Source organism: Mustela erminea, chromosome 9 (genome assembly GCF_009829155.1).
Source record: "Mustela erminea isolate mMusErm1 chromosome 9, mMusErm1.Pri, whole genome shotgun sequence".
In the NCBI taxonomy this organism is placed as follows: domain Eukaryota; kingdom Metazoa; phylum Chordata; class Mammalia; order Carnivora; family Mustelidae; genus Mustela; species Mustela erminea.
Genome location: NC_045622.1, coordinates 110,062,803 through 110,076,627, shown reverse-complemented (window position 1 = coordinate 110,076,627; position 13,825 = coordinate 110,062,803). Strand labels below are relative to the sequence as shown.

Genomic DNA, 13,825 nt, shown 5'->3' with positions numbered 1-13,825 from the left:
GGACCCCCTAGACACAGTTGACCACCCACATATCCAGCCTTCGGTCCCCAGCCCCTCTTGGAGATCAGCTGGAAATAAAGCCCTGTAACAAATCCCACTGTTAGACTGTCCCAAGTGGCCCAAGGTCCCAGGTACGGGGATCAGGCAGAACATTCCAAGGGCCTAAGACCCCCTCCCAGGGCAAAGAACAGAACTCTCTGGGTAGTTTAATTCATCACTACCCAGAACTTCATACAAACGGGATGACTAACCATCCCAGTGCACCCAGGACGTTCCTGATTTTAGAACGGCAGATGTGTCACAGGGAACCCCCAATCCCAAGCACATGCCTCAGTCCCATGACAATTAGCCACCCTACATGTGGGCACCCTCCTCCCTCCCAAAAAAGGTCTTGGCTTTGCTCTGTGCAGTCTTGGCTAAGCTGCAGTGACATTTGCCAGAGCGCACTCCGGAGGTCCGAGCGGGGCGCCAGACTCCTTCTGCCTGTCGCGGGGCATCGGAGTAGGAAGTGAGAGACAGACAGGGTCGGGTCTATCCTCAAGGGTCAGGTGTGACCCTCTCCACTGCCCCTCTCCTTCCCCACCACCTCCCTCATTCCCAAGGTCTCCCACCTACAGGGACTCTGTAGCGCTCAAAGCGTACCCCAAAACCTACGGAAGGGAACAACTTGACCTTCCAAGCATCTGACACATCTCTTATGAAGTTTGCTCCCAGATGCCCTGTTCTGCACATTGCTCTTACAAACGGGGTCTTTTGTGCCAACGTATCCCCATATAGACCTGCCCGCGGTAGGTGGTCTCTCCATAGGGATTTGGGTCCGCCCACTTTCCTGAAGGGTTAACCATGTGCCATCATTCTCGGGGGAGGCTCTTCTGCTTTTCCAAAGAAGCCATCCATCTCACTGTGACAATGTGAGGCTGTCCTCTTCCCCAGCGTCCCTCCCCCTCTGTACGTCCTCTTTCCCAATCATTCAGGCTACGCCTCACCCCAGAACCCCATCCAGCAGCACCTTCCTCTCCACCAGTCGAGAGGTGACCCTGACGGTGACTTTGACAGTGACACTGCGGGCACTACCCCATCCGTCCTGAGGCTACCTCCCTGTTAAGAGAGAACTACCTTTTCAGGTGAAAACATATCAATATATTACCTATTTCTTCTGCTTTATGATGAGTTTTGTTTTGAGATTGGATGTGAATTTTATCCAAATACCTTGGAAATAAATCTAAGGAATTATGAAGCTGTTTTTCTCTTTGGAACAATTAGTATGGGAAATAATATTAACTGATTTTCTAGTATTCAACCATCCTCACATTTCCGGAACCCACCCCACTTGGTCATGATGTTTTATCCCCCTGATGTGATGCTTAATGCAGTGATTCGAATTTTTGCATCATTATTCCTAAGTGACATCAACATGCATTTCTTCTTTCCGTGCTATCTTTGCTGGATTTTGGAATCAAGGAGATGATTACACAAAAAACTGGAAGCTTTCCCTCTTGTAGGAGCTAAGAGCAGGGTAAATGGTATGAGTATTTCATGGGGTAGCAGTCCTCCTTTGAAACATTCTGGGTCTTTATGCCTTCTTGTCTTAAAGGAGGCATTGTGTGTGGTCTCAGCCTCCCAATAACCAAGGTTGTGGTTAGAATGGCCCCTGTGGTTCTTACTGTGATTGCAAGACAACCAACAGGAAACTGAAAAAAATGAAGGTTTAGAGGTAGAAAGTACACAGCACACTTGGGGACACACAGCAAGGGCACAGCTAGAGAGACAGCACATGAGCCTGGGGTTCTGCTTTTATTCAGGTCAAGGGTGGGACCCTAGGGTTTCAGGAGCTTACTCTTTACTGGTAAATTTGAAACATAAGAATGTGGTTGACTTTTGTTCCCCACCCCCAAAAAATACCACTGAACTATATATACACTGAAAAATGGTTAAGATGTGGAGGAGGGTATCTGGGTGGCTCAACCAGTCAGTTAACTGTTCAACTCTTGATTTTGGTTCAGGTCATGATATCAGGCCCCGAGTCAGGCTCTATGTTGGGCCTGGAGTCTGCTTGAGATTCTCTCTCTCCCTCTGCCCCACTCCCTGCTCAGGCTCACACTCTCTCACTCTTCCCTCTTAAAAAAAAAAAAATGATTAAAATGGTAAATTTTACATTGTGTGTATTTTTTTTTTATTTGACAGAAATCACAAGTAGGGACAGAGGCAGGCAGAGAGAGAGAGGAGGAAGCAGGCTCCTTACTGAGCAGAGAGCCTGATGTGGGACTCGATCCCCGGACCTGAGATCCTGACCTAAGCTGAAGGCAGAGACTTAACCCACTGAGCCACCCAGGCGCCCTACATTGTGTGTATTTTAACACAATGTTTAAAAAAAAAAAAAGGGAAATCCAAAAGAAATGTTATTTTTAAAAATTCAGGACTCGGGAACATTTGTTAATTTTATCACTTAATTATTACACACTAATTCCCTCTCTTACCCTTATTTATCTGTCTTCTGTGTTTCTTAGCTTGTCCTTTGTTCTTTTTTAAATTTATTGAGCCGTATACTTAATTCATCAATTTTTCTTTCTCCCTTATTTGTTCATCTAAGTATTTTTAAGGCAATGAATTTTCCCGTAAGAACAGCTTTAGCTGCATCTCATAAGCTCTGGTGTGTAGTACTTACATTGGCACTTCAAACCATTCTCAAGAAAGCCCTCTTCTGCGTTCCTAGAACACAGAGTGCATTTGCCCACCAGGGCACTTTCTGTACATTATGCAATTCTGGCACAATGCTTTGTGATATAAAAATGTGAGCTGCAAATGTGCTTATAAATTTTCCAGGAGCAACATTAAAACACATTAGAAGAAACAGGTGAAATTAATTTTAGTATTTTATTTAACCCAATAGTGTCCAAAATATTATCGTTTCAATGCATAATCAAAACAATGATCAAAACAATGTTACTAATGAGATGATACAGTATTTTTTGGTACCAAGCCTTCCAAATCTGGTGTATATTTTACACTGATGGTATATCTTAATTTGCACCTGCCACATTTTTAGCCCTAACTAACCATCTGCCTAAGTGCAGATCTAATATCTACTTACAGGTCTCTCTGCCCACTTCTGAGCTCCCAGTCTGCAAGCTGCCTGAGGGCAGACACTGTTTTATACACTTTATCCATGCTGCCTCTCACACTGTGAGCACTCCACTCTGTGTGTTCACCAAGTAGAGGACTACATCTCCCCCTCCATTTATATACCCGCTAGCCATCACCACCATTCACTTATGCATCAGCTGTTCCCCAGGTCTGTGCCTTTCACTCACTGCGGACCAAGGAGCATCGCCATGCTTCTCTCAGAAGGAACGTGTCTGGCTCAGCCTCAGACTTTCTTACTAGTATGAATCCTTAGGAGCCCCAAGAAGCCAGTGTGACTCTAGGTTGGAACTGCAAAAGACAGGTGAGCTCAGCTACTATCCCTGCAGAGCAGACAAGGGCAAAGCTGGCACATAAGGGTACCACAAAAGTCACCCAAATACCCAAAATAGGTCCCAAATAAAGACAACTACAAATAAAGGCAAAGGACCTGTGACAGAGATTGCCAGTTGCCTACCTCATATCCATTTAGCCTTCCTTTATAACCGAAACCTGACGCTATCTAGGGTAACAGCGAGCCCCACTAACAAACTCCATTTCTCAACTTCCTCTGCATCTCAGGATGCCATGTGACATGCTTCTGGTTGATGAGATGTACAAATAAGCATTTTACATATCAGGGGAGTGCCTCTTCCCCCTCCATCACCCTATTTTTCTCTTCCTGCCTGGAACTCATTCAGAAGGCCTGGAGTAGCAGCAGCCTTCTTGTGACCATGAAGACCAAAGCTGTGTGTGAAGGACGGCAGAACAGAAATATGGAATGGTTTAAGTCCTCAGTAATAGCATTGAACTGCCATACCATGGCCTGGGAATGACAAAAGCCAGACTTCTTGCAACATGAGAAAAGAAAAATGAAGGGGGGGGAAAGCTTCTCTTATCGAAGTCACTGCTGACCCGGCTGTTACTCGCAGTGGCTGCCTGGCTGCCTGGGCCAGGGCCCAGCCTCTCGTTCACGCGGATGCCCTGCTTGAGTGGTTGCTCATTCTGAGCCAGTCCTACACCAGATGGAAGGCTGGTGCATGGGTGCAGAGAACTGCACAAATAGAATTTTGTCAGTTGTGAACTAAGAAACCAATGTAAACTGGCTTAAGAGGGGGGAAAAAAAAGAAATATATTGACTAGTTTAAGTGGAGAGGGACTCAACACTGGCAGAATCTGGTCTTCTTCTGGGGTCCTGTGTTGGCAGCAGTCTCCTGCTTCTGTCTTCTCTACCAGACAACCCCAAAGGAAGGGGTTGCAGCAAGATCCCCAGAATTCTGGCCCACTGGACCAAATGGTGAAGCTCAAATACGCCTGGAGGTGCCGTTCCATGCACCCACGTGCACATACGCAGGCGGCAGGTGGCTGATGGGCAGGTCAGCCACTGGAGACGCGGTAGAAGGTTGTGTGAACTGAGTTCTCCACCCGAGCAGGGGCAGGGCCTGCTCTGCCCAAGACGGAGACGTCTTCCAGGACATGGAACTTCCAGTTTTAAAACTGGGGCTGTCCTAGGCCAACCAGGACAGTGGGCTACCCTCCTTGGTATAGGACCGTGGCGACAGCTGTGATTTTTCTTTGAGAGATCGGTGAAATCATGCACGATCATTTTAAAGAGAACTGAACATTTTCCTTAAGAACAGGAGAACACTTCCTCCCCTAATCCTGCATTCAGGTTCTTGACATAGTGAAGACACGAGTTCTGCTATGCCACTGGCCAATACAGCGGCCCAGGGGACAGCCACCTCCCCCCCAACCCCCAGCCCTGGATGACTCCATGCATGGTAACCCCACCCTGTGCAGACTTCCCAGACTGTCCTCCATAAGAAAACACCCTCATCTACAGACTGTCCTCCAAGACACCCCACCACCCAAAGTCTCTGAGGCCGGTCGGTCCCCCCCCCCCGAAGGTCACCGCTTCAGCCGACTGGCTCCCCCGTCCCTGCGGTTAGCTCAGGTCCTTCAGGAGTGAGACAAGATCTTCACCGTGTTGGTGAGCTCATCGGCTCCCACCACATCCCTGGCTCAGGCCCCTCATCCCTCTGCCAGGATGCCGCGAGGCTAGGTGGGCGGTTCCTGGCCAGGGCTCCCCGAGTCTGCTCGCTCAGCTCAGCGACAACTTCTCCTTAAGACTCGGCTCTGACCGAAGTGCCCAGTCCTTGTAGGAAAGCACAGAGCAACCGGGCCCCAGCCTCCCGGGACATCTTATCCCTGCCTGTGCTTCTTGGTCTTGGGGTGGCTTGGCCATCGTGTTTGCTAGAATCTGCAGGACGATTACAATCTGCCGCCAGAATGAGAAGCACGAGCTGCCACCCTCCTTAGGCGGGGTGTGACCATGACCGGGAGATGGGCGGCAGGGAGGAGCCAGACTCTTGGCGCGCATCAAGTGCCCCGCCTGTCCACCTTCGGAGCGGCCGCTCAGCCGCACACTTAAAAGCACAAAGGAAGAGAGGGCCCTGGGTTCCTGGCTTCTCTCCTCCACTGTCCTCCACATGTCCCACCGCGTGCAGGATATGGGGGCTTGCCCCCACCCCACCCCTTCTCCAACCCTCCTCATACCCTTCTGAGAGAGGCAGGGATTACTGTGCCCATTTTAGAGATGGAGAAAGAGAGTCGACCCACAGTCAGCCAGAGCTGGGCTTGAGCTCAGGTGTCACAAGTGTGTGCTGAGACCCTCCGGGCATCTGCGGAAGGGAAGGCCAAGGCCAGTTGTCTGAACTTCTGTGATCCCACCCGGGGTGGGGGAGGGGGGATGGAGCTGGAGGGTGTAACAGGAAGCTGAGACACAGGGCACCTTCTAGCAGCAGAGCTGGCTTGTGATGAGGCCACCTCTGTCCTCCCCTCCCAACCCCCAACCCTCTGGCTCATCCCCACCTTGTCCATCAAACATACAGATAAAGAATTGGAGGCAGAGCACGTTTTAAAGCAAGACCCACCCTCACGATCACCCCCAATGGCAGACCCCAGAACCTTGGACAGACCAGCTGTGCTGGGAGGCATGGAGGTGGGCAGTGACCAGGACAGCCCAGGTCAGTCCGGTGGGACACCGTCGGTCTCTGCCTTGTGGGTGGGATGCGGGAGGGTTTGCCTGCCCTGCTCGCCCCCTTCCCCCCCCACACACACACCCTCAGCCTCAGGACAGGGCGCCTCTGGGACAGGGTCCTCCGGGAGGGGAGACCCGCACATGCATGGCCCTGAGAGCGGGCGTCCTGCCGGGGCCCTAGTCCTCCTTGGGCTTGCGCCGCTGCCGCCGGGCCAGCTTATAGTCGATGTAGGTGCCGAGGCAGGACCAGAGAAGGAAGCGCGCCAGCAGGACGAGGACCAGCAGGACCATCAGCGGGTCGGAGCCCAGGCTTCCCCCGAGCCACGAGGCCATGCCGAGGCCGCGCGCTCCGGCGCCGGGCCCAGCCCCGGGGTGCGGAGGGGCCGGGGGGAGCACGGGGTAGGTCGGGGAGGGGGGAATCCCAGGCCCGGGCCGCGCGAGGGGTGCAGCCTGCTCCCGCGGGGGGCGGGCCGGGGCGGCCTTGCCCCAACCCCGGGCCTCCCTGGCGGGTGCGAGGCCGGATGGCGAGGCTCGCGGCCTCGGCGGTCAAGAGGCCCGGGCGCCATTCACGCGGCGCGCGGCCCCGGGGCCGACAATGGGCGCATTGTGGAGCGGCCGGGCCGGGAGGCCGCGCGCGCCCCCCTCTCCGCGGGCGCCCCGCTCGCCAGCGCTGACGTCACCCCCCGGCGGCTCCGGCGGCAGCTGCGGGGCGAGGCCGGCCACCTTCTCCGGCGCTTTCAGCCGCCCACGCCCGCGCTTCCGGCGCGCACACAATCGGGCCCTTTCTCTGCCCAATTAGCTATCACTCGGCGGCGGCGGCGGGGCAGGGCTGGGGCGGGCGGGAAGGAGGGGGCGCGCGGGGACGGGGAGGGCAGCGGCGGGCGGGATCGGAGCCCGGGGTGCGGGGGGGGGGGGCCGCGCGCTCCCAGCAGCGCCCGACCCGCGGGGTCCCCTCTCGCCCTCGCGGTGACCCTCGGCCTCCCGGCGGGGCCCACCCCAGCCTCGCTGGTGACTGACGCGGGGCCCGGCCTCCGCCTCTCCGGGCGCAGACCCCTCCCGGGAAAGCGGGGCAGATGGCCCCGGTCTGATCCGAAGGGCCCGGCGTGCGGATCCAGGGAGCGGCGTGGGCAAGGAGCGCGGGGTCGTTGACTGTCCCCACTGCGGCCGGAGAGGACGTCCTCAGAAATGTCCCCACACCGTTTCTGAAATGACAGCGTCCGCCCGCCCCTGTGGGTCTGCCACACACGCACCCGTACACACAGACACACATGCACGCTCGAGCACAGATGTGCCTCCCCGCACACACCTGCGCGGCCTCTGCACACCCCCCACCCCCCACTGCTGGCCTTTCCCGAACATGCTTTCCTGGGAGAAGAGACAGTTGGGTCGCCTCCTCCAGCTCCAACGCTATGGCCTCATAACACAAAGGGGCCCCCGTTGGGGCTCACAGGGCCGGGCAGGGAGGATCCAAGTGTCTGAAAGCCCCGCGCTGGGGATCCCAGCCAGTCCTCACCTGGGAAATGGTCCAGCCACAGGTACAGCAACAGAAGAAGGCTCAGAGGCCTCCAGGAGTGCCGGCCACCCGGAGCCAGTTCCTGAATTTCTTCTTTACCTACAAAATGAGAATATGATCCTGTCAGCCTTTCCAGAAGGTTCTATTTAAGGACTAAATGCAAAGGCTTTGACAAGGAACACAACCTAAGATGCGCAGAGGGCTAGAGTGGAAGCATTCGCTTGTGGTTTTCATGATGATGATCCCAGGAACGTGTGCCGGGCGCTCACCCTGGGCCAGACCCACCACGAGTCCCGCTGGCATTCCTCCATCAACACTCACTCCTACAAGCTCAGATACCACCCGACTGAAAGTGCAACAGGCCCGTCTTTGCTCTCTGGGTGGCAAATGCCTTTTTCTGTCTCCGTCCGCGGAGGGAGCCGCCAGCCGGTGGGTCTCGCCTGGTGACCCAGCGCACGTGCTGACCATGACTCTTTCGGGTGACCTTAAGCTCTGGGCTTGTACACCTTGTGCGGAGGTTTGAAGATCACATCACACTCACGTGAGAACTCAGTGGGAGCACGATGGGGAAGCAGTAATCACACAGAGCATTCCTGAAGATGTGGCTGCTTGATGAGGGCTTCCAGAGTGTTCCAGATGATTCCTCTGGGGTGTGCGGGAGGCGCCTTCCCGGACCCACCCATCTACATCTGGAGCAAGGTCCCAGGGGAAAGCAGCCATGAAGTCGGGGAGAGAAAAGAGGCTGGCTCCCGAGCGGGCACTTTGCTTACCCGAGTGGTCAGCCTCCCCGGGTCGGAATCCTGGGCCAGCTGGAGGGGCGAGCCCACGCCAGAGAGCCCCGTCCTCTGCCTCCCGCTGCGTAGCTCCCAACCCAGCCAATGGGGACAAGGTGGCCTTGGGTAAAGCTCCCTGTTTGCCAAGCACACCATGGGACACGAAAAGTCAACAGCGCCCTCATCACATGGCGTCCATGTGCCCAGACTCCTTGAGATCACAGCAGCCCCGGCCCCAGAGTCCACGAGACCAAGGTCAGCACGCCCTTCAGGAGAGGAAGTGAGTGTCCCCATGCCCTAGACAATGTCATGGCTGTGTCCAGTGCTGACCTCTCCTGAGAAGGGTCTGCCTAATGGGCAGGTCAGCAGACCTTAGACCTTAGCAAGGTGGCCATCACCTCCAAGGAGAAAATAACCCTGGGACCCTTTACCCATCTCTGTGCCCCCGACCCCTGGCTTCAACGTCCTTTTGCTCCAAACACAATTCTCCTCCAGGGTACGTGCTTGGCTGTGGGGGCCACCCAGCACCGAGACCCAGAACAAACACCCAAGGGGTTTCATGCCCAGGACCGACTGGCTGGGCGGTGGGGGTGGGGGCGGTGAACATCCAGCTCCCCCGCAGGTCAGGGCAAACTCAAAGGCCAAAAGTAGGCCCCACAATTCCACTCCAGATCACCGTGAACCTGGGACTGTGCCCAAAGTCACACCTTTTCCCAGCTTCTCCCCTTCCTTCTGCCCTCCTCCCCCTCCCCCCAGAACTCGTGTTTCTTCCTGCGCACCACCTCTTAAAGCAACTGGCCCGAATGCAACCTGTGACAAAGATAAGAACTGTCCCCATCAAAGGGAGTCAGAGTTTTCCACGATATACAGAGCTGAGCAGGGGAGGCTCTAGCCGGGAGCCCTAAAGACAGATTGAGGACCCAGGATAAGTCAGAGCAAAGAGCCAAGGGGTCTTCCTACACCCAGATGGCCTACTGTTGAAAAAACATCAGGCAAATCCTCCCTCATTGTTCCCTAAGAGGATGCCAGGTGAGCCCTTTCTAAGGTGAAGTCCGAGGAGGGCGGCTAGGGAGGGAGGCACCGCCCGCCACCCACCCTGGACCAGCTGTCGCTGCGGGTGGCGGCATCAGAACCAGCCCCGAGAGCCCCATTGGAGCTGCCGGGTCTCCTGGGGGTGTTCTGCAGTGATCTGGCCCTTAGCTTCTTCCTCTGCCAAGGGGGGCAATCTCCCTTCCCCCTGTCCGCAAGCCGGGCAGGAGCGTACTTTGCAGGACTTTGTGCTCAGAGGCCACAAGGAGCCGGTGGACTTCAGTGAGGGCTTCCGGTGCAGGAGTCGGCAAGGGAAGCTGGGTCCTCTCACCCAGGACCCTATCCCCCTGGTTTGGGTTGGTTGGCTGCTTTCGGTGTCCACTTCCATCGTGGCCCTGGACGTCTCTGCGGTCTTCGATGTGAGTCTGGCATGTGAGCTCTCACCAGATCCCCAGAGTCTTTGCACCGTCCCGGGCACCTAGAAGGTGCTCGGTAGGAAGGTGCGTGCGTTGGGGCCAAGAGCCCCAAGTAAAGGAAGTGCGCGTTTCCATGAGACCGGATTCTGCCCACACTATAAAACCACCAGCCACAACCGTGCTACAGTGAGGCTTACTGAAAATCATCATTATTTTTTTCTTTTTCAATAAGCAGACGTGCTCGCTATTACAAAAAAATAAACAAGCAAACATGACAGAAATATGTGAGCTAAGAGAGAATGAAGGTCAAGGCAGGCACATGTTGCTGGAGAAACGAGGAGCAGTGTAGACGGGGGGTTAGCACCCTTGGAAGGTTTGTGTCTGAATTACTTCTTTCCCTGATAATATTGCAGCTCAAAACACAGCCTGTGTGCGTGCAGGGGGGCGGGGAGGGGGGCACTGAAGTCCACAGAACGTGCATTTCAAACTGGGTTTCCACTAAAACGCTCCCGACGCACAGACGGGCGAAAATTAATTTTCTTTCTTCCTGCCCCACAAAAGCAGATTAAAATCCCAAACAGTGGGACGAGTGGGGGAAAGTGGAGCGCTTCCTCCCCGAGGGAGACCCCTGCACGGGCCGGCTTCTCCCCCAGCCAGCTGACGCATTCCGCTGCGAGCAGAAAGCCGGACCCAGGAGAATGCACTTGAGAAAAATTACACGGCGGCCCTTGCAACAGTTGAAAGCTGGTATGTAACTTTGCTCGAGGTGATCAAACAGCTAGTCGAGGGCGCTGTCAGGAACAGAATGAAATTCCAAATAAATTAGCCATGTCCAAGGAGCCAATACAACACCGGATTAAGGCGCACAAAGAAAACACAATTTATTCAGCCCTACCTTGTCAGAATTCTTAATAACCTCACTCCCTCTTTCTCACCTCGGGCTGAGCCCCCCGGACAGAAAGGGACAAAGCGAACCCCACTCGGGATGTGGGGGCGCACGTCCGTGCGTGCACGGTGGGGGCCCGCAGTGGAGGTGGGTGTGGTGTGTTCGTGGAACTGTGCTTCTGTGCACGTTGCGTGCACGACCAGACGCGTCGTGCAGAGGAGGGGGAGCTGTCGCCGGGCCGGGAGCGGCTCGCTCCCGTCTGAATGAGGGTTCATACATGAGCATACGGGACGGGGGGGCCGGAGGGAGGAATAGTAACCATTTCTGCTTAACCCTTCGGGGTGTGGGAGGGAGAGGTGTCCCGCCAGCCTCTCTGGAGACGGCTTGTTGGGGGGTGGGGGGCGTCTCTATTCCGACATTGTTTCATGATTTAAGGCAAGAGAGGTAACCACAGCCCCGTGCAAAGACTCACTGTCCTCCGATACGATTCATTAATACCTTCAACGGTGCTAAAAACAATACCGGGTTTTTGGGTTTTTTTTTTTTTTTTTTTTATCAATGAACCCAGACGGCTTTCACACGCGGACTAAAGCTCTTTGAAAGAGTTAACGGGCAGAAGTTCCCCGGCTTGGGAGGAGGCATCTTTGAAGGCTCTGTGGGGATGTATCTGCTTTGCCTAAAGACCTCAGAGAGCCGGGGGCCCTTTCTTCTTCACAAGGAGGGGGGGATGTCGAGGGAGGGGGTTTGCTTTGCAGCACAGAGGACTTTGCAAAAGATAAAACCGGCAGGAATTTGGAGGGGAGCTGGGAGGAAGTGATCCTCCGTTAGTCTGAGCCGGCATGTCAAGATGCTTGAGAAATACACAAAATAAAGATTTTTCCCAGAAATGGGAGATTTAAAAAAAAAAAAAAGGAGATGACCTAATGGTATCACTTTTTTTTTTTTCTCAGATGAAAGAAATGTAGTGAGCAGGGGGCTGGGGGAGAGCTCAGCTGTTTCCCCGCAGTGACTGGGCCTCGATTCCGATTCTCTTATTAATGTCCGAATTAAAAAAGGAAGGCGGCGGGGATGTGGGAGATGCTGGCAAGACCCTTGGAACAGGCCGGAGAGTGACCGCTGTGAGGACACAGTGGGCCCTCAACGCTGGGCTGAGCCGGAAGACGGGGTCCCATCCCCGCTAAAATGTGTGTCACGCAAGAGCGGCCTGCCCGTCAGAAACGCCACGCTCTCACGGCCACCCCAAGGGGCTTGCGTGCACACGCCTCCTGGAGTCCCCGTTGTCAACAGCGGGTGATGGCATCCGGTGACCCGCGCGGGATAGTGCAGGCGAGCTGGGGCCTGCCCGCAGGCTAGGCTCGCTCGGGGAGAAGGCTCTGCACCTGTCCGCTAGCACAGGCCCTGCTGTGTGTGGGTCTGTCCCTGGACGGCAGGACTCACGGCCGCCCTAGCCCAGAGGAGAGGACGGAAGAGCGGAAGAGACCGCAGCCTTCTCCAGAGCTGGGAAAAGACACAGATGCACAGATCCAGACAACCCAGAGAGTCTGATGTCAGCCGAGTGAATTAAAACATACCTGGAGGGGCTCCTGGAGGGCTCAGTGGGTTAAGCCTCTGCCTTTAGCTTGGGTCATGATCCCGGGGTCCTGGGATCGAGCCCCGCTTCAGGCTCCCAGCTCCGCTGGCGGCCAGTGTGCTTCTCCCTCTCCCTCTGCTGCCGCTCACTACCTGGCTCTCTCTGTTTCTGTCCAATAAATGAATAAAATCTTCAAAAACAATTTAAAAATACCTGGATTTCACTTTAATCAGGTACGTCTAGGTGACAGATGCAGAGGCCCCTGCCTTGAAAGAAGGTTGGATAAGTTCCAGTCGCCTCGAAGGGCCCCATGGACGGGCCCCGGGGCCGGTGACGAGCAGCAGGCGTCCGTCCTCGTCGCCACAGTGACCGGAGGCCGTTTGCTGGGGTGTCCCCTATGCCGCTGAACGCAAAAAAAATAAAACAACAGGTGCTGGGGTTGTCATGTGATGAAAACACGGAGATGGGACGGATGTGGGCGGTTCCGGCCATGAGCGTGGCCCGTGGTTGCAAGAGGCCGCGTCAGCGGAGGAGAGTGACTCGGAGGCAGCGGGAGAGGCAAGGCAGCGCCGACGTCCAGGGGACGGTGGGACCCTCCGCTCGCGTCTCAACGGCAGCGGGGAGGCAGAACCCAGCGCCTTCGCGTGGCGCAGGGGCTGGAATAAAACAGCCCCTAAAACTATGTCCACCCACAAATGGGGGAGTACGGACACACGCTAGGGGTTGGGATTCATCTCTGCGCGTGTGTGTGTGGTCACAGGGAACACGTGTCTTTAACTTCACAAGGAGAACGCTGCTTTCTTCTCCCGGCCGAGTGACAGCTCGGACAGCGACACGCGGGACCTCATTCCTCCTCATCCTCGGCAACACGGCCTTCTGGTGTTTGCCGAGCTGGCGGAGAGGAAGTGTCCTGTAGTTTTGTCCTTGTTCTCCGTGTTGGGTTTCCTCTCCTAGGAGGTTAGAGTTGAGTCTCGGACCAGTGGGCCGTTTCCGATGATTTTTAAGCATTGTTCACTGAATTAAGCATGGGCCTTATCTCCCGTGCTCTGGGCCTCGCTGACCTTGGAGGGACGGCCCCCGCCTGGGTCAGCCCATTCCTAGAGACGGCAAACGGCTCGCCCGGGAGCGTGCGTCCCAAAGACAAACCAGCCCTGCAGAGCCTAAACCCAACCACCTCCTTTACCGGGGCTCCCCCCACTCTGAGCTCCGGTCCCCTGTCCTCATCACCCCAGGGCAGGTGCCACACCACCGGGGACAGCCTCAGTGCCCCTGGAGCTGCAATTCCTCAAATTTTGCCGATCCTCAACCCACGGAAACCACAGGGACGATCCTTGCCCACGTGTTCCCCGCCCCCGGACTGCCTTTCCCTCCTGACCAGCCCTGGTGCTTCCCTGAAGGCTCCCTCACCAGGAGCCATGCCCACCGCTGCTCACACGTCATTGGCCAAAGCGAGTCATGTATTTGTGGTTAACACAAGC

General features: G+C 55.6%; 1 protein-coding gene and 1 long non-coding RNA gene across 2 annotated transcripts; both read right to left on the bottom strand.

Annotated features, from left to right (window-relative positions):
- Positions 1-2,888: 2,888 nt before the first annotated feature.
- Positions 2,889-6,516, bottom strand: SMIM38 (small integral membrane protein 38). Its single transcript, XM_032358751.1, has one exon. It carries the CDS (start codon positions 6,491-6,493, stop codon positions 6,338-6,340), a length of 156 nt encoding a protein of 51 aa, XP_032214642.1. The 5' UTR covers positions 6,494-6,516; the 3' UTR covers positions 2,889-6,337.
- A 539-nt stretch (positions 6,517-7,055) lies between these two features.
- On the bottom strand, positions 7,056-8,538 carry LOC116600371. Its single transcript, XR_004289596.1, has 3 exons — positions 8,444-8,538; positions 7,674-7,772; positions 7,056-7,362 (listed from the first exon to the last, which is right to left on the bottom strand). It is a non-coding gene; the product is annotated as an uncharacterized LOC116600371 (long non-coding RNA).
- Between the last annotated feature and the right edge of the window lie 5,287 nt (positions 8,539-13,825).